Source organism: Lathamus discolor, chromosome 6 (genome assembly GCF_037157495.1).
Source record: "Lathamus discolor isolate bLatDis1 chromosome 6, bLatDis1.hap1, whole genome shotgun sequence".
NCBI classification, from domain to species: Eukaryota; Metazoa; Chordata; class Aves; order Psittaciformes; family Psittacidae; genus Lathamus; species Lathamus discolor.
In genome coordinates, this window is record NC_088889.1 from 4146063 (window position 1) to 4167946 (window position 21884).

General features: G+C 44.1%; 1 protein-coding gene across 1 annotated transcript; it reads left to right on the top strand.

Moving 5' to 3' along the window:
* Window positions 1-7853: 7853 nt before the first annotated feature.
* On the top strand, window positions 7854-20962 carry LOC136016942 (acyl-CoA (8-3)-desaturase-like). The gene is made up of 12 exons (XM_065684728.1): window positions 7854-8064; window positions 11432-11542; window positions 13037-13234; window positions 13637-13738; window positions 13911-14039; window positions 15062-15122; window positions 16880-16956; window positions 17771-17868; window positions 18418-18514; window positions 19304-19383; window positions 19822-19947; window positions 20130-20962. The coding sequence occupies exons 1-12, from the start codon at window positions 7861-7863 to the stop codon at window positions 20179-20181; spliced, it is 1335 nt and encodes a 444-aa protein (XP_065540800.1). The 5' UTR covers window positions 7854-7860; the 3' UTR covers window positions 20182-20962.
* Window positions 20963-21884: the final 922 nt, after the last annotated feature.

Sequence of the window (21884 nt, forward strand, 5' to 3'; positions counted from 1 at the left end):
GTCTCGTAGTACTGGCCAGGGAAAGTCTAACTGGCATATTAAAGTAGGTGGTTAAAGTTAGACACTTAAAGTATAAAGTATATATATAATAGGAGTCTAGACCTGTAGGAAAAGTAGACCTTATAGGTAAAATATAAATACTGCAATTCTAAAGTAAGGGAGTCTGCGTATGCAGGGGGAGAGGGAAGAAGAGAGGGGCTGGTGGATTAGGACATCATTCAAATAAAGGAAAGATCTGGCACAAACTTACATCTGTTTTCAATCCTTCACATGGCTGAGTTTGAAATACTTTGCTTCCTGATTTTCAGATGTTTGGGTTTGCAGAACAGCTACTCTCATAATGGAACAGGATAACAGGAGAGAACGTTGTTCTAATAAGTGATGTTTCCTGTGGGAGTAAGTGATCATGCACTTAATTTTGTGTGTAGATTTTATGAAGAGGTGGTATACGATTCTTTATGATGTCTTTCCTTTCTGTTCTCTGTTGTAATAGCAAGCTAACTGCTGTCATGCGTTGTAAAGTTTGAGGTGTGAGAAACAAGGCTGATGAAAGAAGTAACTTCCCCTTTAATGTTACAAAATCTCTTCTATTATGCAGCATTTTTAAGCATGTGAGTACAGACATCTCCATAGCTTTTGTAACCAGCATCTTTCTCAGCTTATCTTCCATTTATCCTATGAACAGTACTAGAAGTTATTCCATATTAACTTACTTCAGGAAACAGAGTGTTAGGTGAATAGCTCTTTTCTTTGCTGAGTTGCCTGAGTTGAAGAGAAACTTGACTGTTTGGTTCCGAATGAGTTATCCTTCCCCACTTGCACCATGTAATAACAGTTCCCACAAACTACCATGCAACAAAGAATACACACACTTTGTATGTTTTGTTCAAGTTATCTTCCCTATTCTTGTGATACAGTATTTACAGCTTGGCTCAACTGACTTCCAAATATGTTTTGTGTTTCCATGGCTCTGGGAAGCTTCTCCTTCATCTTAAGTCTTACCTGCCTTGTTCAGACATGCAGAGACACATATTTAGTGCCTCTTTGGCACTGAATTTGTGGCATGGAACATTTGGTCTGACTTAGATGAAAGTATGGTCATCTGGTGCTTTGAAAAGCAAGTTGGGATGAAGTCAATGGGAATAACGCAAGTTATTATGAGTTTGACTGGTTGAAAGTGAGAAGTTAGTGGGAGAATGCTTCCATATGTTTCCGTAATTTCTTCAAGGGGTTAAGGCATCCACCCCATGATTGCAGGTGCAGTTACCACCCAAACAGGGCATAATCAGCTGTACTAGCCAGAAAGGGTGTAACATGGTAGGGCAGAATAGAGATTGTATCACCCTTTCTATTCGGCAAGTCTGTGCTGCAGATCTTGAGTCATCCGCTGATGCTTTTTGGGGAGCAGTAGATAAGATCTTCTGTTATGAAAGAACGTGTTATATCATGTGAAGATGCACAGACACCATTCCGTCAATGCCACCCTTCCATTCGTCCTGTAAAAGCTTTTATCTGTGTTTCAGAATAGATACCTCATGCAAACACAGCAGCCATAGCACAACTGCTTATGTGACCATCCTGAGCGGTGTGCAGCAGCAATTTGCTACCTTTGAGCATAAGAGGGCTTTCAGTAAGAATGCAATGGGGTTTTCCCTCTGAATTTCCAGCTTTTCCACAAATTCTTTGTCTCTTTACTGACCTCCACCGTGTTACCTGACTTCATCTTTTAGAAATTCTTGCAAAGCAACACAAGCAGAAACCACCTTTGTTGTCTCATTGTCAAGAGAACCTGTCAACACAGTGCTAGGTAACTATTAGAGCACACCCAAATACTGGGGAACATCTGGAAAGAGTATGGTTAACATCAGCTCTGTGCCACGTCACCTGCTCCACTAAAACACTATTTATAGAATCATAGAATAGTTAGGGTTGGAAAGGACCTCAAGATCATCCAGTTCCAACCCCCCTGCCATAGGCAGGGACACCTCACACTAAACCATCCCACACAAGGCTTCATCCAACCTGGCCTTGAACACCGCCAGGGATGGAGCACTCACAACCTCCCTGGGCAACCCATTCCAGTGCCTCACCACCCTCACAGGAAAGAATTTCCTCCTTATATCCAATTTAAACTTCCCCTGTTTAACCCGTTACCCCTTGTCCTGTCACTACAGTCCCTGATGAAGAGTCCCTCCTCAGCATCCCTATAGGCCCCCTTCAGATACTGGAAGGCTGCTATTAGGTCCCCACGCAGCCTTCTCTTCTCCAGGCTGGACAGCCCCAACTTCCTCAGCCTGTCTTCATACGGGAGGTGCTCCAGTCCCCTGATCATCCTCGTGGCCTCCTCTGGACTTGTTCCAACAGTTCCATGTCCTTTTTATGTTGAGGACACCAGAACTGCACACAATGCTCCAGGTGAGGTCTGACGAGAGCAGAGTAGAGGGGCAGGATCACCTCCTTCGACCTGCTGGTCACACTCCTTTTGATGCAGCCCAGGATACGGTTGGCTTTCTGGGCTGCGAGCGCTCACTGATGGCTCATGTTCATTTTCTCATCAACCAGCACCCCCAAGTCCTTCTCTGCAGGGCCACTCTGAATCTCTTCTCTGCCCAATCAATTTGTCAGAGTTTCGCTCACCTGAGTCTTTTCTATGCTCAGGAACATGATCAAAGTGCAATGAAGAATTCCTAAAGGTTTACTAGAGGTCCTTGCCAGCATTGTCATTGCTCCAACAATGTGACTTTGCTGTATGGCTCTGGAGGAAGTGTTTGGATCGAGCTACATGCTACTGGGGATATCTTCCCTAGAACATATCTTCAGTTCCTAACCAAAAAGGGAGAGTTAATGGTCATCAAGTAGCACCAGGAAGCAACAACAGTTGTGGTGTTTTTAACTGGAGAGGAATATGTATCAGTGTGTTTAGGATTCGTTTCTTATCCACATGGTGTGCCACCTGTAAGGCTTTTTGCAGTGGTTTTGTAATCAACTTTTGTGAGAGCTATGAAGAGTTTTAGAGATGTTCTGTTATACTTTTACACAAGTCCATTGCTGTTTAAGTCCTTTTGTCAACCAGTGAAAATGATGGGGCATTCACAATTTCTGTTGGCAATGTTGCTGCTGGTACTAAACTGGGAAGTGCTTTTGACTTTCTCAAGGGACTTTGCAGGGGGATCTAGATAGATTGGAGCATTGAGTGACAATCAGTGGCATGGAATTTAACTGCAATGCCTTCAGAGGAGGGCAACAAAGCTGGTAAAGGGTCAGGAGACACTTCTATAAGGAGTGTCTTTGGGTTTGTCTGATTGGGAGAAAAGCAGGCTGAGGGGCAACCTCATCACCCTTGACAGCTTCCTAAGGGGAATTGGAGAGGGAGGTATTGATCTTCTCTCCCTGGGATCCAGGGACAGAACACATGGGAATGGTTCAAAGCTATGACAGGGAAGGTTTAGACTGGACATTAGGAAGCATTTCTTTACCAAGAGAGTGGTAACACACTGGAACAGCCTCCTAGAGAGGTGGTCGATACCCCAAGCCTGCCAACATTTAAGAGGCATTTGGTGCCTTAATGCTTTTGATAACATGCTTTTACTTTTAGTCAGCCCTGAAGTGATCAGGCAATTGGACTAGATGATAGCTGTAGGTCCCTTCCAATTCAACTCAGATATTCTAGTCTAGTCTAGTCTAGTCTATCCTAGTCCACCCTATCCTTCTCCATTCCATTTCATCCCATTCTATCCCACCACCATGAGAAAGTTCCTTCTTGTACAAATATGAAGGTGTGTGACCTCCCCATGTCTTTGGTGTCATTCATCTAGCTAATGTTCCTCTGGTGCTCAAGAATCTGCCATGTTCACGGCATGCAGAAAGGGAATTAACAGAGTTCCTTTGAGAGTCAGCAAATACATCAACCACCTAGGAGGTGCTCAGTTTGGAAAAAGATTTTAACCTGCATACAGGATCCCTTTAGGCCTGCTCCAAACCACTGTTATTATTGTCATTATTATTTTCATTTAGGCTTGATGATATATATTATCACAAGAGTTCCAGAAAGGACCATAATGCAGGTTCGGTCAACTTCACCCTGATAAAAGGAGAGGGAGAACAGACTACAGAGAATAACAACGTGGGATATGTGACAGAAGAATTGGATATCAGGTAGATAGCAAATCATAATTTGATGTTTATCTTTTTAGCAGTTAAGATCTCGTATTGTGAAAAGTCAGATTGCAAAACATGAAAGCAAAGAGCTGCAATACTGTCAATGCCCAAGTTTATCTTTAAGGGGAGTACCAGCAAATAAGACAAGTAGCATTGTCATCAGATTACTGGAGTGGCTTATACCAAATGTATTGTTTCGTTGTGAACACTGGCTGATACAATAGCAATTATTACTATTATGAGCATTTGTATGAGAGTATGTGTACAGGCTGATACAACAGTAATGCCATGAGTGCCACACAACCCATGTAACAATCAGTTCCTTCTCTGCAGAGGTTATGTGGCTCATTCTTAAGTAATTAAAGCTTCAGTTATCCAGGGGGTTGACATACATCCATTAACAGCCTAGCTACCATTTTAGGTGCTTGAGGGTAGGTCTTCAAACCTAAAGCTTCAGTTAAGCTGTTGCCTATCTCCCGGAATCACCGCATTCCCTGTGCTGTTCAATACCTCTCAGTAACCTTCCCAAACACCAGTTCCTGAATCATGTACAGAAGTTGTTTTGAGGTTGTTTTTAACATCACTGATGGCAGTCTAAGGGCACACACATCTTTCGCCCAGTCCAGAAGAAAACCGGGAGCAGTTGAGTGGCTGGGTGCTTTAGTGTAATGAAAACCTCAGGGGAAAAAGTTTTTCTCCTACTGATCCAGTGGTAGCTGCAGCTTTACAACAAAAATTACATAAACAGAAGGTAATTTTATATACAGGACAAAGTGGTAATGGCTTTAATCTGCCAGAGGGGAGACTGAGATGAGCTCTTAGGCAGAAGCTCTTCCCTGGGAGGGTGCTGAGGCGCTGGCTCAGGGTGCCCAGAGAAGCTGTGGCTGCCCCATCCCTGGCAGTGTTCAAGGCCAGGTTGGACACAGGGGCTTGGAGCAAGCTGCTCCAGTGGAAGGGGTCCCTGCCCATGGCAGGGGTTGGAACTGGATGAGCTTTAAGGACCCTTCCAACACAACCCAGGCTGGGATTCTATGATGTTGTTGAAGCTTTTTAACCTTATGCAGGATTTTAGGATCAGAGGAAGCAGCTAACAAGGTATGAACATAGGACAAGGAGGGGCTGGATTCTTCCTCCTTTTCTGCTGAATATTCAGTATTAAGTATTTAGTGTGGAAGGAAGATAAAGGGAAGAAGTTCTGCTGTGCTCCTGAAGATGTGTGCTGAAGAAGGCTTATCTCCATTGTTATAAAAACATATTCTGCAAGAACCAAACATAGAAGTACAAAACCATAGAATGGTTTGGGTTGGAAATGACCTTAAGATCATCCAGTTCCAACCTCCTGACTTGAGGGACAGCAAAGCCTAGGAGCAAGAAGGAAAAGCTGCTTTCTAACTGCCTACTATGACAAGGGAGAAGCAACGAAACAGATCAGTGATAATGGTTATTAAACTTCTTTTTAAGGCATCTTGTTGCAGTGGGTATCATTGGGAGCCAGGCTGAGAAATCAGTTTTAGCCTTTTCACATGTTATTATAAATGAAAAGAGCCATGAACACTATTTTAACAACTTAACTGTGCTAATGATGTGAGATTTCTCCTGGTTCTTTGGATCAGCATTGCTAACTTGCAATACAGACTGCAGAACCATTCACAAGTGAGAACTTTCCTACCCCAAGCAGACTCACAAGCAAAACAGCACCAAGGAAATAAGCAGCAAGTAGATGTGTGAGAAATGTCACAAATATATAGGAATAAATTCTAAAGAAATATTGCAAACCAGCACAGAACAGTCACTCAGACAAATTAATCTCAGCTTTGATTATATGCTTTGAAAACTCTCTTACTTGTGTGCTCCTCCATTGGGGTTGATGCTGATGTGTGCTTTAATGTGTGGTTTTCCATGGAATAAAATCATAGAATCATAGAATGGTTTGGGTTAGAAAGGACCTTAAGATGATCCAGTTCCAACCCCTCTGCCAAGAGGCAACACTCAACAGGGACACCTCACATCATACCATGTCACCCAAGGCTCTGTCCAAACTGGCCTTGAACACTGCCAGGGATGGAACATTTACCACTTCTTTGGGCAACCTGTTCCAGTGCCTCACCACCCTCCCAGTAAAGAACTTCTTATATCTAACCTGAACTTCCTCTGTTTCAGTCTGAACCCATCACCCCTTGTCCTGTCACTACAGTCCCTGATGAAGAGTCCCTCTCCAGCACCCCTGTAGCCCCCTTCAGACACTGGAAGCTGCTCTGAGGTCTCCACACAGATTCTTTTCTCCAGGCTGAGCAGCCCCAGTGTTCTCAGCCTGTCTTCATACGGGAGGTGCTCCAGCCCCTGAGCATCCTCATGGGCTCCTCTGGACTTGCTCCAACAGCTCCTTGTCCTCCTTATGTTGAGGACACCAGAACTGCACACAGTGCTTCAAGTGGGGTCTCACAAGAGTAGAGTATCATTGATTTAGTTGTGGTTTTACATTTTCAAGACTTTGTGGTCTGTTTTGACAAGAGAAAATGATGTGAATGCTATGGCTGTTCAGAAAGAGAAGAAAAGCTGACACAAGGGTTGTTTTGCAATCAATACTCATTTCCCTGAGTCCCAAGTCAACAGTTTACATACGAATTTTACTACCAAGAAGAGGGCAGGGGGTGGGGAAGAAAAAGCAGTTTCACAAGCTGCCATCAGAACTTGGCATCACACTTTGTGTATGCATCCCAGACTTAGCCAAGGCAATGGAAGCATTGAGCTCTGGGAAGAGGATTAGGTTTCCTGAGGGAGGGCACTAAGGAGGCTTCCTCCTCCTCCCTGACCTCTTCCTGCTGTGGGTGCTAGAGAACTGGAAATACTGGAATATGGGTTTTAATCAGGTTCTAAATATAACGTTGAGATCTTAGCTGATGTGTCCAGCAGGTCAAGGGAGCAAGAGCAATTCTACTCTGCCCTGTGAGATCCTTGCTGCAGTCCTACATCCGGCTCTAGGGCAGCAACACAAGAGGGACGGGGAGCTGTTGAAGGAAGTCCAGAGGAGGCCATGGAGATGCTGTGAGGGCTGGAGCAGCTCTGCTCTGGAGCCAGGCTGAGAGAGCTGGGCTGGGGCAGCCTGGACAAGAGAAGGCTCCTGAAGGGGAGACCTGAGAGCAGCTCCAGTGCCTAAAGGGGCTGCAGGAAACCTGGAGAGGGGCCTGGGACAAGGGCCTGTAGGGACAGGCCAAGGGGAATGGCTTGAACCTGCCAGAGGGGAGACTGAGATTCAGTTATTTGCATAGGGTTTGTTTTTTAAATTAGCCATAAGAATGTGCATAATTCGTGTTTCTTTCCAGAGGGGCTCATGGACCGTAACATCCAAACCAAGCTGCAGTATGATATAATTTTCGTGGTTGACAGCAGGTTAATCAGAGGTGTATTTTAAGTGAGGTTTTCCCTGTCCTGGAAGCAGAATGAGCACCCCCTCGGCGGTCGGATACCCCTTACCTGTAGTAGCTGCTCCTTTTTGCAACATGGGCTTACGCCGGAACAGTGAAGGAGCAGTTTGCTGGGTGGGGGGGTGGGGAGGGAGGGCAGGCGGGGATGCTGCGGGGGCTCTGCCCTCAGCCCTTCGCTTTTCCCGGAATCCCGGGATGGGGCGGAAAGAGGGCGGAGGCCGGGCGTGCCCCACGATTATATGGATGGGGAGCGGGAGGGGAGGAGGAAAAGAGAAGGATGGCGCTGCCCGGGGACCCCGCTGCGGCCCCGGCGTTGCGGCGCTTCACCTGGGAGGAGATTGGGGAGCGGAACGGCCGCGGCCCGGCGCCGAAGGAGAGATGGCTGGTGATCGAGAGGAAGGTGTACGACATCAGCCGCTTCTGCCGGAGGCACCCGGGAGGAGCCCGTCTCATCTGTAGCCACGCCGGGCAGGACGCCACGGTGAGGGCCGCGCTCGGAGATGCGGGGCGGAGGGCATCGGTGCCCGGCCGGCACCGTGGGAGGTGACTCCGGTGGGATTTAGGGCATGGAGCAGGGTCTAGGGGTATGCAGTGTCACTTTGTACCCCTAGACTTTGAAGTGCAAGCTTCCCAGCCTCATCCTATGGGAAGTAGCAAATGAAGAGGCTTTGCCGGTGGGACCGTAGATGTTTATCCAGCTCAAGCCTTCAGGATTACTCTTTATCTCCTGATCTCGCTTCTGCACCTACTGTGAATTCCAGGGATTGCTTACAGCTAGGACAAAGCTGCCACAAGCAGAGCATCAGCCCTGTGGCAAAAGTAGCTGCTTTCAGAAGCATTCCTTTAGGGAAAGCATCCCTCCAAAGTGCCACCTGGCTTAACTTGGAGGGAAATCAAAGACATCATGCTTTCCCAAGTAGAATTCCAGAGAAGTTTCTATAGGCGTGGTATGTGGTCCTTCTGAGCCTGGAGATGAACAAAATCAAAAGGATTGGCCAGTTGCAAGTGTCCAGCTGCTGGGGAGTCAGTGCATGGGTGAAAGGACTTCTGCTCATTTGTATTTCCCAGCCTGACTGGTGTTTTGTTGCCATGGAAGCTTGTGGTAAACTCACATCAAAACATTCAGCTGATTCCCTGGAGTTCTTGCCTTTGGGTGTATGCAGGAAGGATGGAAAACAGTGGTAAATTAACATCTACACAAAGATGCGACAAATGGAATTGCTGCCTTGGTGTCTACTGTGAAAGGAAAAACCCAAGACAAATTGTTCCCTGATCCCTCATACATACAGGATGTTTGAGGCTTATGGATGTAATAATCAGTGCACTAAGCTTAAATTTCAGACTCTGTATTAGAATCCCAGATTGGTTTGGGTTAGAAGGGACCATAAAGATCAATCAGTTCCAAGCCCCTGCCGTGGGCAGGGACAACTTTAGCTGCACTTTGCATTCTGTGTTTTCCATCATTCATCTCTTGTTAGTACTGTCTGACTTCTTTCAGTTTAGCACCCTGGAACATGCCAGGTGATGGATGAACTTGGAAAACACAGATATTTTGTTTCTGGGATCTGAACTGGTTCCATGCCCAAATCATTAAGCCCTGCAAGGCTTCAGCCGCTTTTGTTTGACACCAACTCTACTGCCTTCACACACAAGTATGAAGCACCTTAAATAAGCTGTGCACCACAGTGGAAAAATGCTGGGATATGCTCTTTTTTAAGCATATGTGGTTTATCTCCAGCTTAAGGGCTGTGAATGGCATTAATAGGGAGGCAGGTTACTTTGCTCCTGGGTGGTTATATCCACGCTGAGTTGCTGCAGGAATACACCCAGGATAGTGAGGATGAAGTAAGCAACTCCTCCTCGTTACTAAGATTAGTTTCATGAGACAGTGTGAATCCAACAGGCTCTTTAGTCAGTGTGGGGGGCAGAGACAAAAAGAACTGAAGAAAGCATTGAATAAGAAAATCCCTAACACTTTATTGAGGTCTGTACATCTTGGAACAGGTCAATTGCTTAGTTTTTTGCATGTGTATTCTAAAAATCTAAAGAAATTATCTTTGACTGGTAAATTTTACCAAGACCAAATAGCACCGAAAGATGATAAGGAAGAAGAGGGTGGAATACACAGAAGGCTCTCAGTTAGAAGAATGTGAGGAATGGAAAACTGAGTATAATTAATGCCACATTAGTAATACTAAGTGTAACAAAACTGTGCAGAGGAGTCCTTTTCTTGCTACTTTTTGTTGTGGTGGTGGTGTGTTTTCTCACAAAGGGCAGAAGAGCAGATTTAGTTGTGGAATGAGGATGGAGGTGACTTTGAACAGGAGCAAGAATCTTGAGACTGGAATTTTGGGCTGAATTTGGCAAAATTTGGTTGAATCTTCAAGCCCGTAAAAACATCTGGTGTTGCCACATCATGAAATAACCAGGTAGATCATTTTGCAGAGAAAGTGTTTGCTGGTTCTTTAGATCCATCAGTGTTGTGTTTGTGTGCACAGTATTCAAACCCACTGTATGTTACATATATGCTTCAGTGTTAGCCTTGTAGTTGCCCAAACCTGAGTGCTTTTGGAGCAGAGGACAGAAATTCTACAGTAGTTTGCTCACAGATTTGAGAAACAACTTCATTTTGTCACAAAACCATTTGCCCAGAGTAACTCTAGAGCTGGAATGCAGTGAAGCACTGATTCCAGTTTGTTCAGGATGACTAAGTTGAGTTGAATGGAAGATGCCATGCAAGCAGATCAACAGGTTAAAGGCGTGGATGTATGAAAGAACTTTCCATTGCTGGAGAATCTTAAGGGAGATTTGAAATAGACATTAGGAAACCTTCCCTGTGAGGGTGCTGAGGCGCTGGCATAGAGAAGCTGTGGCTGCTCCATCCCTGGCAGTGTTCAAGGCCAGGTTGGACTCAGGGGCTTGGAGCAAGCTGCTCTAGTGGAAGGGGTCCCTGCCTGTGGCAGAGGTTGGAACTGGATGAGGTTTAGGGTCCCTTCCAACCCAAATCATTCCATGATTCCTTTTCTATAGACTGAACTCGCAGCTCAGCTCAATCTCAGCAGTGCTTCCGGGCTCCAGCTGCCCCCTTCATGCCCTGTTGTCTCCTCCTCTGCTTTTTTGCATCCTGTCCTTTCTGTCCCCAGCCCTGCCTAGAAGCTGTCACCACCACTTTGTCATGCTTCCATCTTCAGGATCGATTAGCAACACCAGACCTGTGCTTATGTATTAGGTCCTCGCATTCATTTCCTTCTGAATACTTCCAAGTACTAGAGAAAGTTCTCTGGTATCACTTGGTCCTCGAAGAACTGCTTACTGTCTTAGTTAATCTGGGAGTGGAGTTCTCTATCCAGTGAATAAGAGGAACAACTTTTTCCTTTTGAGCATTCAGACTTAAAGGGCAATTTTCTCTTTTGACTAGTTGCACAACAACTGATTATTCAGGTACACTAATATGAAAAGTCTTTCAGGCACCTGAATGACAAGGAAGATGGAAAAGTCACTAATATTGGGGTTGAGGGGAAAGAAGAAAGGCAAGGGAATTAGATTGTGCTTTAGGCATACGATGGAGTTGAATTCAATTTTGTTCTCTGGAGCTTGCATACCTGTAGTTATTGCAGTAGTGGAAGTCAGATCGTTTCCATTTGCCAGCTGAAATAAGATCTCATTTAAGAGCATAGGATAAACACGAGAAGTAAAATGTCAACAAAAGCTCAAGGAGATAAAGGTCAACCAGTCCTCTCTGCTGTTGTGGTTCCTCCACAGTGAATGTCTTGCTACACACAACAGACTGAAGTTATTAACAGGGAATTTGGTTTTCTTACGTCTTCCTTTTCTCTCGTGCATTGCAGGATGCCTTCGTAGCCTTCCATGTTGATAAGGCACTGGTGAGCAAGTACTTGAAGCCACTGCAGATTGGAGAGCTGGCACCAGATCAACCTAGTATTGAGCCCACTAAAAATGTAAGTCTATCTTTGTAAATCAGATCAAAGGTATATTAAAGGGAAATATTCTGAGGCCTTGAATAACCTTGTTCTTCTGTACCAGCATAGCTCCTGGAGCAATGAGAGCCAGGTTCTTCACTTTTGTGCTATTGCTTAGAAACAATACACGCATATTAGTCTAAATCCACATTAGGTGGTTGAAAACGAAATTCCTGAAAATTATTTTAAGTTATCATAGCAACTCTATGTGAATAACAGAGCCTTGTTTTGCTCTCATGAAAATCACAACTATCACCTTTTCTTCCCCTTGCTTTGAGGAAGAGCTGACCAAAAATTAAGTAATTCTTTCTAGCTGATAGTAAATGTTCAACTCCCTTCTGTTGTAGGTATCTGCAGGGAGAGACTGCAGGTAGGCTGCTTTAGCCTTGAATGGTGTTTCACAGGCTGTATTGGCATTGCTGATTTGGACAGCCTTCTTGTAGCTGTCTCAAGGCCATTCCCAGAATAATCGTTCACAGAACCACTTTTGACAGCAATGTGAGAAAACTTCATGAGAGAGGCACAGACAATGGAACAGGAATAGTCTTGGAGTACAAATATCCCCTGGGCTGTATGGTCTTTATTGCTTCCTACTATCCAAGAATATTTGTTTTCCCCATTCCTTATAGCCTGCCCTGACTTTTCCTTTGCATAGCCCCACACTGCACACTGAAGGAAGATGTAACTCAGACATCAGAAACACAATTCAGAGCAGTCTGTCTGCCCCAGGATGGCACAGCCACGCTTCCTATGTAGGTGGGAACCTCATGAACCCTCTTACCTTGCCCGCATCCTGCCTATTTCTCTATTCCATATTTGGCCTGCACCAGGGCCTGTGTGTGCTTTGCTCCGTGGAAACCCAAAGTGATTAGGAAAGCAAGCTGGCAAGCTCCTTTGTGGGTTGGGCTGTATGGAGACTGGAATTAGGCTTGGGAAGCATCTGCAGAGCTGGGAAGGACAAAGATGGGTTGATCAAGCACCTTTGCTGTGCTCCTTTCTTCTTCCTTGGTGCTCACTAGCCTGAGGCCAGCTGGGCTGTAAATGTCATTTTCATACAGACATTCAATCCTGTTAATCTCAGGCAGGTAAAGTGAAGACATACATTCATCTACTGGAACTGGTCCAGAAGTGCAATAACTTCAACCAAAAGAGCTACCACAAGGTGGCATGCTACGTTAAGGCACATGCAGTACAACTTCCACTAGGCACAACTTCCGTTTGAGCCGTATGCTACCTGCCAAAAAGATGATGGAAGAAGCACCAAAGATACGGTGTTAGGAGTCTGGGGTACAAACATTGTGCCCTGAGATGGCTGCCTCTTGCTACTCTGCTCTTTGTAGACACAGAGGAGCTGTAGGAGAGCAATGATAAAGCTTACTAATGTGCAAGCCCGGATCCTTTGCCCTTTCTCCCCTCCATTGAAGTAGTGCTATACTCTAGAAACAGAACATGTAACACTGGTGCTTCCCACAGAAAATGCTGGTGAAAGACTTCCGTGAACTGCGTGCTACTGTTGAGAAAATGGGACTTCTGGAGCCAAATCAACTTTTCTTCTTCCTGCTCCTCACTCACATCCTCCTGTTGGATACTGCTGCTTGGCTCATCCTCTTCTACTTTGGAACATCCTTCGTGCCCTTTGTTGGCTCTCTGGTGGTGCTGACCATTTCCCAGGTAAGCAACTGAGTCCATAGCATGGGCACATGGACTTGACTTGCACCAGCTTTCATACACATAGTACTATTGCAGTTATCTAGTCCTCCATTTCTGTACTTGACATAGTTCTTTGCCATAAGGAGACAACCACTATATGGCACGTGTATATAGATGATGTAAAGAAGGAATTCTGCATGTGGGGAGCTGCCACTAAACCTAGTCTGAGATTCTTTCAGCAAGACATATTTGAGGGGAAGCCTTAAGAGTATCAGGATTTCATCGTTCTTTTCCAATTGCAACTTTGGAGCAATGTCCGAGTAATAGATCTCAGTATTTCAAAGCAAAGGATGGGTGTGGAACTGTCCTGATCTTAATTCCTTGTTTTTCTCCCCTCCCAATGTTTTCTTTTCCCTCTTCCAGGTCCAGGCTTCATGGTTGCAACACGATTTAGGACATCTTTCAGTATTCAGGGGGACCAAGTGGAACCACTTGCTGCATAAGTTTGTGATGTGCCACTTAATTGTAAGTACCTGATTACTACTACTACTTAGATTTGATGGCTTTCCCATAAAAGTGTGGGTTCTGAAGACTCTGTGGAGGACAGTGAGCCCCTCATTTAGTGAAGGAGGAGAATGGGAGGAAAGCTGGCTCTGAAAGCATTGTACTCTTCACACTTTGTTCTTCACTAAAACAGGGGGCATCAGCCAAATGGTGGACTCTTCTGCACTCCCAGCACCATGCCAAACCCAACTGCTTCCGGAAAGACCCTGACATTGATATGCACCCTTTCCTGTTTACTTTGGGGAAGAAGTTATCCGTGGAGGTCAGTGTGTGTGTGTGCACTCATGTACCAAGAGATGGGAAGAACGCCCTGGTCAACAAAAAGCTGTGCCATAAAGATCTAAAGCTAAGATGTGATGCCAGGCTCTGGAAAGAGATTGCTTTCCTCTAGTGCCTACTTTCTTCAGCCTTTGTAAACAGTTCACATTAAATTCCTTTAAAGATTTCTTGAACAGCTGAGAAGTAATTGCAAATAAATTAGACATGATGGACATTCCTCATATAGGGTAGAAAAATCTATCAGCAAAATGACTATTAATGGTTATAGTAACTTAATGACCTGATAGAACAACTCAGTGGCCTTTATCATCATGAAACTGTCACTCAGATGTACAGAATCAGAGAAGAAAGTAGGGGCAAGGGGGAAAATATATAAGACTATTTTTGGCTAATAATATAACTTAGCCTTGAAATACTTAATATTTTACAAAATGAAGTATGAACATGGTAAGAACACAAACCCAAGGAAATTCACCAGTTAAAACTCCATCTATCCGCCACCAAGATACTTTTTTTTTTTATCATAACTTACAGATCACGCTCTCTACAGATGAAAGGTTCTGGTATAGTTTTTACTGCATGGTTCTCTTCCAACCTAGTCAATAGTTGTATCTTTCACAGCAGTTTCCTTCCTACCACATACCGATATAGGAGTTCCTTGTGGGTTGTTGTCTCTGTTCTGGCTTGTCATAAATGCATTTAGAACTACTCTTCAGCAATCACTCATTTTCCCTTTCTGGAGAAAAATCTGATGCTTGCTTAACAGTTTATCTCTGAAGGACTTTACAAAGCTGTCAGCCTTACATTAATGGAATGAGAGTTTATGGTAAAGGTGTGTTATGTATGTAAACTAACAGAACAGGTACAAAGAGGGAGACAATAGGAATGAGGGCTGTGGAAGTGTGCAAGAAGAGTGCCTCTGGGGAAGAAAGAATGGAACCCAGCATGTTACCTGTGCAGTTTGCTTAGTTTCCACTCTAATTGTTTTGCTGTTTCTTTCCACAGCTTGGGATCAAAAAGAAAAAATACATGCCATACAATCACCAACACAAATACTTCTTCATCAGTGAGTATCTTCATTCCCCCGCAATACAATGAGGGGTACTAATGGGCTTTGTAGGTCTTTTTACCTGTAGGATTTGAGCAGGACTGAGGTGTTCCCATCAAGGATCATAATAATCAATTTCCATCTAATTTTTGGAGGAGTTGAAGACCTGAATGGATAAAAACCTGAGTAACCTGGTCTAACCAAAGTATAGCTGCTGCTCTTCTGAGATGCTGAGCTTCTTTCCAGCCTGAATTATCATGGGATCCTACATGAGATCATGTTTCTGTGCCCTTCCTGGTTGGAAACACATTGATTTGGTTTGAGAATTCCTAACCAAATAGCTTAAGTTTGTTCCAGGATAGAAAAAGTAGTGGGACCATCTTAAAACTGTGGTGCTTTGTAAAGAGAAGTCTGCATCTATTTGGACAGAGAAAATGAGAAAGACTCTTAACTCAGTAACTAAGGAAGTTACTTGGGAGAGTGAGATGAGGGCTGCAGGGACTGCTGTGAGCTGGGTAATATATGGCTAATGAAAGCAAACATTCACCATTTCTCCACTGTCAGTGCTCTGATCTCTTGGCTCACCCCGGCCTCTTCTTCCCATCTTAGTGAAGCTTTTATTTCTTTGGCAAAGTAGCACAATTTCAACATGGGACGATGCAAAGTCACCTCTTGCGACTCTCCAGAATAGTTGAAGTCTCAAGATACTTGCTTGGAAAGTGGACAGTGTGACTTTGAACCATAAAACCCAGCAGAAATGGGCACTTCCAAGATGTGATTCATTCAACCTGTTTTTGCCCTTGATCTCTGAAGATGGCAGGAACTCACCCCAACAGTGGCTTTTCTCTCAAGTCACTAAACAGATCTACCAGGGTTAGTTCAGTTGTGCATAGCTCAGATGTACAATTCAGAGACACCTAGTTAAGGATGGTGATTCTATCCCAGATCTTCCACATATTCCACTGTGGGTCTGAAAGATGTGGTATGACATCGTAATCAGTAGTATTCAAATTTAGATAATAGTCTGTGGGGTTGGTTTGTTTTTAAGTACAAGTGAAGGTTGAGTTGGCATTTGAGTTCTCACAACCTAAAATCCATGGGAGGATTTTATATGTACTCCCATTGTTCCTCTGCTTTACATAACAAATGGGGAGCAAAATCACCTTTGGGAAGCCACTTCTCAAACTACTCTTCTGTGGCTGTCCCTCGGTTAAAAGCCTAAAATGAAATCTTAGGTTTGTAACCACTATCAGGTTAATGGACAGACCTAGACATGTTTGGAGATACTGATGTAGCATCCTAGCCAGTATCAGCCAGTTGCTCACTTGCAAAGTGATTTGCTGTGATGCTCAGGATTACTAAGTTTCTGGGGTCTTGTCCTCCTTATTTCTCAGGATTCTACACACTCCCTTTTTGTTTTCACCCTTCTGAAAGAAGCAGTGGTCATAGCCTTTCTCCATGAGGAAACAGAAGGCAATGTATTGAGAGGTGACATGAGCAGCAGCAGCCTGTCCTGCTGAAGAGCAGGAACTGTCCTCAATCAAGCCTCAGAGCTTCTTGTCTTACCTCTGTTTTACCTCTTGAGGTCAGCAGGCTCCCATATTGCTCACTGATGCCTTGCAGCGATGCATACTGGCGTCATCCAGAAAACTCCATGGCCCTAAAACTTTCTGGGATACTCTCCATATTGAGTAACCATTGAAGGATCCTTTGCTTCCAGTTTATCTGTCACTCAGTCCATAACATTACCAGTGATAATGAATTCTCCCTTACAGCTCTGCCTCCACTCCTGTTTCCCACCTACTTCCACTACCACACGTTTTACATCGCATACACAAAAAGGTACTGGGTGGTGAGTATTGCTGCTTGTGCAACCAAGAAGGGATCAGCTGTGGGCCTTCAACCTTTTTCTGAACATAGAGCTAGCTTCTGCCCAGAGCTCAGCCCCTGCTGTATGCCGTTTAGTTAAGCCTAACAGGACAGTCAGTTTTCAGTGCCTCTGCATACTTTCTGCTGCACCACTATATTCCCCAGCTCAAACATAGGGTCCTGAAAACAAAAGGCTGTTTTGGCTTGTACTGCTTTGCTCATTTGCAGAACCATGGAGTGTACTGTCCCCTTTAGTCTGGGAAGCAAATTGGAAGGTCCATAGTGGTAAGGAACAGGAGGATATGGATTTATAGGAACCGTTGTCCTTGATTTGTTAACAGTATGCATATACTTGGCATTATTTCCTGTGCAGGCAGCCAGAATCAGTGCTTTGTTCTTCCTTCTCTTGTGTGTGTTATGCATGCAGCAGGAGGACAGCAAACTCCAGCCACAATGAGATCATTGTTGGTCTAGTGCTCAGCTCACTGTGGAGTCCTGGGCAATGATGTGAGACAAGTCAACTCGTGTTCCTGAACGCATAGTCATTTGCTAATATATCAATGTAGATTACCGGGTGTAAACCTTCACATTCATCTATATTATAGGAAGCTGTGAAAAAGTACTATCATCTTGTGTCAACTTGGTTTGCTCCAGTTCTAGTTTTGCTGATTGAATTCAGCAAAAACTTATAAAAGCTAAATGTAGACTGTTCTCTTGTACACAGAACATGAAGCTTATAAAAAGATTTAAGCAAATGTAATTTATAATGATTTTCTTGTTGCCTCTGCTTTTGGTAGGACTTGGCCTGGATGATGACTTTCTACATCAGGTTCTTTTTTATTTATGGATCATTACTAGAAATAAAGAGTCTTGTGGCATATTATTTTATATTCAGGTAATGTCTCTTTAGAAGGTTCTTCAGCCTTCTTCTATATATGCTTGCTGTCCATGCCTGCCTTTCTCTGCTAGTTCGAGTTTTATGTCATCGCATTGGCTCTGGAGCAAAGAGACTTAACTGAGTGCTGTTAAATACCTTAAGTAATTCGGTGCTTTGGATGTTGGGTCTGCTGCTGGTTAGAGAAAGAGATCATTCAACAGAAACAGCTTAGTCTGGGCTTGCAGGTGCTCCGGCAGCATTGGCTTGAATGGACACTACGCTCTCCACGTGGAGCGTTTTACTGATTCTAATCAGTGTGGTCCTTGGCTACAGATAAAACAAGATGAATACCAGGCTCCATCCGTTTTATAACAAACCGTATTAAATAATCATGGGTTTCATAAGGAAGTATGAAACTTCCAGGTTTTGGAAGTTCTTCCAGGTGCTGAATTAGCAAGGCTGATGTTCAGCCATGTGTCTGTAAGTCTGGTTGTGGTGTTGTTTCAGTGGCTCATCACTGACTTGCTTACTTGTTATTGAATTCTGGCCTTTTGTCTGACTGCACAGGATGATGGAGAGCAGCTGGTTTGTCTGGGTTTCACAGATGAACCATATCCCTATGGATATTTACTATGACAAGAATTTGGACTGGATGTCTACTCAGGTAAAACATTTTTCATTCTTCAGAGCTGTGACCATACATGTACAAATTCTAACCACAAGACAAGCAAGTTCTCTACTGCATTAAGGGTGAAAACCTGTTTGTTAGGAAGTGGGAAGTAAACGTTGATAGTATAATGGTATTCAGCTATGGTAACAGTAAACAGGATAGCAATGAGATGGTCATAGGCAATCTAAAATCAAAGCTAGGTCCCAGCTCTATTAAGGTGTCCCTGCCCATGGCAGGGGGAATGGAGCTAGGTGATCTTTAAGGTCCCTTCCAACCCAAACCATTCTATGATTCCATCCCCTAAATATACCCATCGTCTCACTTGCATCATTCTGTCTTGGACCTTTTCCCTTTACATGGAGATGGAAGCTTGCATCCTGCTCTTGCAGAGCAATTACCCTAGTAGAATGGCAGTGTGGTGTCCCCTCTCTGCAGAGACTTACTGGAGTCCAGCAGAGCAGTCTGAGCACACAGAAGTACTCTGCCATCTCTGCTTTTTCTGCAGACATAGGTTTGAAAAGACCCAGGAGGAACTTCTGACTGTTCACATGCACTCACAGGAGCACAGAGCCAACTCCTACTTTTACCATGATCCATGTTAGTCAGTCTATGTACATCTGCTGGTCCAGAAAGCTGAAGGAGGATTATGGGCCCTGGCTTGAGGTAGCTCAGTTTAGGCTGAAAGAAAACAACAGAACAGAGTAGCACAGCATATTGTGCTCTTTAGAGAAAGGCTGCAGTTACCAACCTGTGCTGACTTTGCTTTCCTTTCCTCTTTGCTAGCTCCAGGCCACATGCAATGTTGAGCAGTCCCTATTCAATGACTGGTTTACTGGGCATCTGAACTTCCAGATCGAACATCAGTGAGTATGCACCCCAAGAGAGAATTTTCTTCCCTCCTTAAAGTATTTTTCTTTTCTTGTTTTTCTTTTCCTTGTTCTTCTTTGCTCTGAACTCTACAGAGTTCTGGACCATCAATGAGTTTGTATTTTAAAAGGCTGAAAACCCTAAACAGAATCACAATGTAACTCAAAACCTTCACTAGACCTCACTAGGAAGGCGAGAATGCCAAGTGAAAACTGAACATGGGCAGGACCTATGAAATCATACAGATAGCAACAGGGTCTATCCAGAGTAGTAGCTTGTAAGTATTAGTAAAAATGTACATACTAAAGCACTCTGATTATAGTCTGACACTGTAGTTTAAGCCTACCTGTACTAACTACTTATGCTATTACTCTAGAGACTAAGATACACAGGTGAAGAATGGGCTTGAGAATTTGTCTGTCTCCTGTTCACAGCCTGTTTCCTACAATGCCAAGACACAACTACTGGAAGGTGGCTCCTCTGGTGAAGTCCTTGTGTGCCAAACATGGCATCGAGTACCAATGCAAGCCATTGCTTACAGCTTTTGCAGACATTGTCCAGTAAGTACAACACACTGGCCAAAGAATTGCATGAGGATGTAGGAGAGACTGGAATACTAAGAACAAGAACTGTCTTTTTCTCTCACAAATCAACACACACAAACCCTCATTTCCCCTGTCCCCACCAATGTTCTCCTAAGTAACCCTGCATAATGTGGCCTCCTGTGCTTTCCCTTTCTCAGCTCTCTGAAGAACTCAGGAGATCTCTGGCTTGATGCCTACCTACACAAATAAGAAGATGAGGCTTGATGGTACCATTCACAGCCTGCCACTTCTTTGCATTCCCAGCAAGCTGAGTACCAAAAGGACTAAAAGGGACTCTATGGCACAAAAAAATGGATAAGAACTGAAGGATATGATCCCAATAGATACGAAGTTACCTGAATTTTGCTTCTGGTTTTGCCTGGTGTTTTGGTTCAGATATGTTAAGAGTGCCTTTTAGATGTCTCTGAGTGATGCCTGGACAAACCCAAACCACCGACAAAGCCATGGTGCACATCATAGGGCCCTCATAGACCACTGCAGGTCAATTAGCTCTAGGGTTAGTATTGAGATAAGGATTAGAATAACAGCTAAATTCAGAGTAAGGTTTCAGAGTTAGCGTGAGGCATTGGCTAAACCAGAACCCAGGTCCAAAGCAGACGCACATTGACTAGGGCTCCCACATAGAAGTGGCCAGGAAGGTATAAAACATCAGCTTACCCAAAGAGCTTTTGAAGCAGATCCAACAGCAGCTGGATTGCTGAAGCTTTCGTGCTTCCTGGTGTGATACAGGGAACATCCACACTATGATGGAGGAGGAAGGAGGAGCACTCTCACTGCCAGCTAGGGAGTTTTTTTTTGCTCATAGGTGTAGGAGCTATGGTTTGTAAGTTATGAAATCTTATGACTGGTGTGGTGAATAAGTGGATTCACATGATAGAGCAGTCTAGGCAACAGGGGATTGAGCCCCTGTTTGCCATGGGTTTTTGTCATGTTTCTTAATGAGCTCATGAAATAAAGTTTAAATCACAGAGCACATTGTCCTGTAACTTTGACAGATCTAAATGGACCCTAACGCAGGGGAACTGACCCTGACCCAAAATACAAGAGGTCTGAACCCAAATGCTGATGGTCCTAACCCTCAACCTGATCCTAATAGGCCCTAACACTAAGCTAACCCTAACTGTAATGGCCCTAATCATAATCCTAACTCTTAGGCCCTGACCCTGATAGTAACTCAAACCCAAATAAGGCCCCAACTACAACACTGACCCTAAACTCCCCTTCCTTAGTGGCTGTAACCCAAACACCAATAGGTCCTAAACCTTACCTTAACCCTAGCTTTGATGTCCCTAACCCTAAACATAATACTAACAGACTGTAACACTAAGCATAACTAACCTAACCCCAACCCTAACAATTACAGTCACTAACCCCAAACCCTGATAGGCACTAACTCTAAGATCAATATTAATAGGCCCTTACCCCAACCATAATAGACCCTAACATAAACCTAACCCTAATAGCTCTACCACTAAACCTAATCCATTGAAACAGATCTGAGATTTTTTTAACCAAATATAATAAAACACAATTTTTACTTCCCATGCCTTGATACATAGGAAGGAGTTTATATTACAGTTACTGGAGCTCATTCCTAGTGTATAGCTACAGAAAGTCACATCATGTTCCTTAGCATCCTGGAAAGTCTTGGGAGGCAGTAAGCTTCCTTGCTTCCTGGTGAGGTTTACAGCTCTTAAAATGAACCTGAGAGTTAGGATTACAAATACAATCAGCTGAGAAAGGTGGGAGAAGAAAGCAGGGAAAAGGGTAAAGCTGGATAGTTGCTTTGACAAGCCTGGCTGGTAGGAACAACAGCCATGTGAACTCATCATGACGCAAAGCTGCTTAACCCAGACTACATCCTGGGTACCTTTTGAATCAGCATCACACAA

Excerpts from the sequence above, each read along its gene's own strand:
- LOC136016942 (XM_065684728.1), top strand. The coding sequence starts at position 7,861 with ATGGCGCTGCCCGGGGACCCCGCTGCGGCCCCGGCGTTGCGGCGCTTC. Across the intron at positions 13,739-13,910 it reads TTGTGATGTGCCACTTAATT|GGGGCATCAGCCAAATGGTG; the intron begins GTAAGTACCTGA and ends TCACTAAAACAG. Across the intron at positions 19,384-19,821 it reads AACTTCCAGATCGAACATCA|CCTGTTTCCTACAATGCCAA; the intron begins GTGAGTATGCAC and ends TCCTGTTCACAG.